Source organism: Ciona intestinalis, unplaced genomic scaffold, assembly GCF_000224145.3.
Source record: "Ciona intestinalis unplaced genomic scaffold, KH HT000145.2, whole genome shotgun sequence".
Taxonomy (NCBI): domain Eukaryota; kingdom Metazoa; phylum Chordata; class Ascidiacea; order Phlebobranchia; family Cionidae; genus Ciona; species Ciona intestinalis.
The window spans coordinates 19811-22021 of NW_004190467.2; the positions used below are offsets into that span (position 1 = coordinate 19811).

The 2211-nt window shown below is 38.1% G+C and overlaps 1 protein-coding gene across 1 annotated transcript in view; it reads left to right on the top strand.

Moving 5' to 3' along the window:
- LOC100185017 (GRIP and coiled-coil domain-containing protein 1) overlaps positions 1-2211 on the top strand; it is a gene marked incomplete in the record, with an annotated part of 5532 nt that overhangs the window by 1226 nt on the left and 2095 nt on the right. The window contains 6 exon segments of the mRNA XM_026839043.1: positions 851-963; positions 1026-1038; positions 1155-1297; positions 1419-1508; positions 1573-1701; positions 2022-2211. Coding sequence (XP_026694844.1) covers positions 851-963; positions 1026-1038; positions 1155-1297; positions 1419-1508; positions 1573-1701; positions 2022-2211 — 678 coding nt within the window.

The window sequence follows — 2211 nt, forward strand, 5'->3', positions numbered from 1 at the left end:
AAATATGAAAAAAAGTATTCCACTGTGCGGGACTCGAACCCGGTAAAAATGAAACAAAGAGAGTTCACGACCGCAAACAAAACCGCTACACCACAGATTCGACGACAGTTAAAAGCACGAAAGAGCGTATATAACCGACCTAATGTGGGAATTATGTTCTTACTAGTGTTTTATATATTTAGAAAGGTATTTTTATTATTTAATTAATTTGTTTTACACTTATTAACACTTTGTAGTGCTGTTTTATTCGTTTTTCCGTATTTTTTAATTTAAATAATTACCGCCCCTAGCGGAAAAAAATTTCCGTCTTCTTTGTATAGTCCCATGTGTTGTAATTTGTAGTGGTGTTTGGAATAAACAGGTTATTGGTGTATAATATTTCCAATATTAAACTTTGTATAAGTATTCGGTTGTTCCTATATTACGTTGGTTAGACCTATATACTAATTATACAATATGTTTTCTAAATAAAGATTGTTCCCTCAGTTAAACCAATACAAACCTTAATATTGTTCATATAATGTATCTGGTTTAAGTTGAATGTATTTTATCGACACAACTCAAGAGAATGTTTAAGTTTAACAAAAACGAGGAGCTTTATGATGTCATAGATAAACAAAAGGATCAGATAAATCGTTATGAAGGCAGGTTACGAGGTGGGTTCGCGTGTGATGTATAATATGTGTTTGGTGTGGTTATCATGTATGTAACTTTGTGGGTGGTTGTTTTGGTAGCAGTGACGAGCTTTGAACCCGTAACCACTGGTCTACAGCAGAACACGCTAACCACTAAGCCACAGCGCTGGTATCGATGGGTTGGGAAAGTTTACAAATATATATTGTTTCTATAGATCTCGTCCATGCATACAAAAGTTTGCAAAAAGAGAAAGAAGCGTTAGAGGAAAGCATGAAGGCGCTTACAACTCCATCTAGTGGTGGGGGGAAGAAACCAAGCACACTTGACGTAAGTCACAATGTTTGTCGACATATAACGACATATATTAATGATGTTTCCATGTTTTACAGGAGAACACAGAAGGTTGGTGCATTCTATGTTCACCATGGTGGTAGATATATGGGTTATGATTGATATGCATTGTGTATACGGCTATTAGGACCCTGACATGCCTTACCACAATATATACAACCCCACAGCCCTGAATGAAGATGAATCCACGGAACCCGACATTCAACACCTACAATCCCAACTCCACACCCTAACAACATCCCTGTCAACCATGTCCGATGAAAAAAAGAAGTTGGTTCTTGTTTACCAGGCAGAGAAAAAGCAATTCAAGGTGTTATATACATATGTTGTTGCCCCTGTTCTAAACTTGGAGCTGCCCCCAACATTGTACCTATGTTGTGATGTCATAAACATCCATTATTTGATAGATAATGTTGTTTGTTTGTTAATAGCATGAGCACGAGGTTGAAGTAACAAAGCTTGAGGAAGAAACCCAAGTTTTGTTGGAGAAGAATAAATTATTGGGAGAGGAATTAACTAGGGTGGGTATGGTGGGGTTGGTGTTACCAGGTTGGGGTTACCGGATGTTTAACTTTGTGGTTTAAGGTGAAAGAAAAATTACGAAACCAACAATCGGATCACGAACAAGAACAATCAACCCACTCGATTATTTTGAGGGAAATCCAGAAAATGTTAAACGATGAACGGACCAAAAATGAGTCGCTCGAGTTAGCTGTGAGTCGCCATGTTTCCTTTAATATATTTAGTAGAGGTGAGGGGTGGCTTGGGCGTTACAACCCATGTTGGTATAACACCACACACATGTAAATTACCGTGGCAACATAATTGTTGTTTAAACTTAACCTATTACCCCAATTTGTTGCAAGCTCGCCTTTGGGAAGATACAATTTCATGATCAGAAATATATAATATGTGTTTTTAAATAATTCTGCAGCAATGTTTTCCATCACAGTAGTGAATAACATACATACCACTCAACTGTTTAATGCAGTGGTAAATTGCATGGACTGCACCATAATGTTATCACCCAACAGATGCGAGACCTTAACACAGCAACGAGGGTTGCAGAGATCGAAGTCCAACAACACGAGGATTATAAACGGCGGGTTCGTCAACTTGAAGATGAGTTAAGTGAAGTTCGTGCGAGGTTAGAGGTCGCTGAGCATGAAGCGAACACACCGTCTCCAATATTGATGCAACTGCAGTCAGAGATGAGTAGAATGA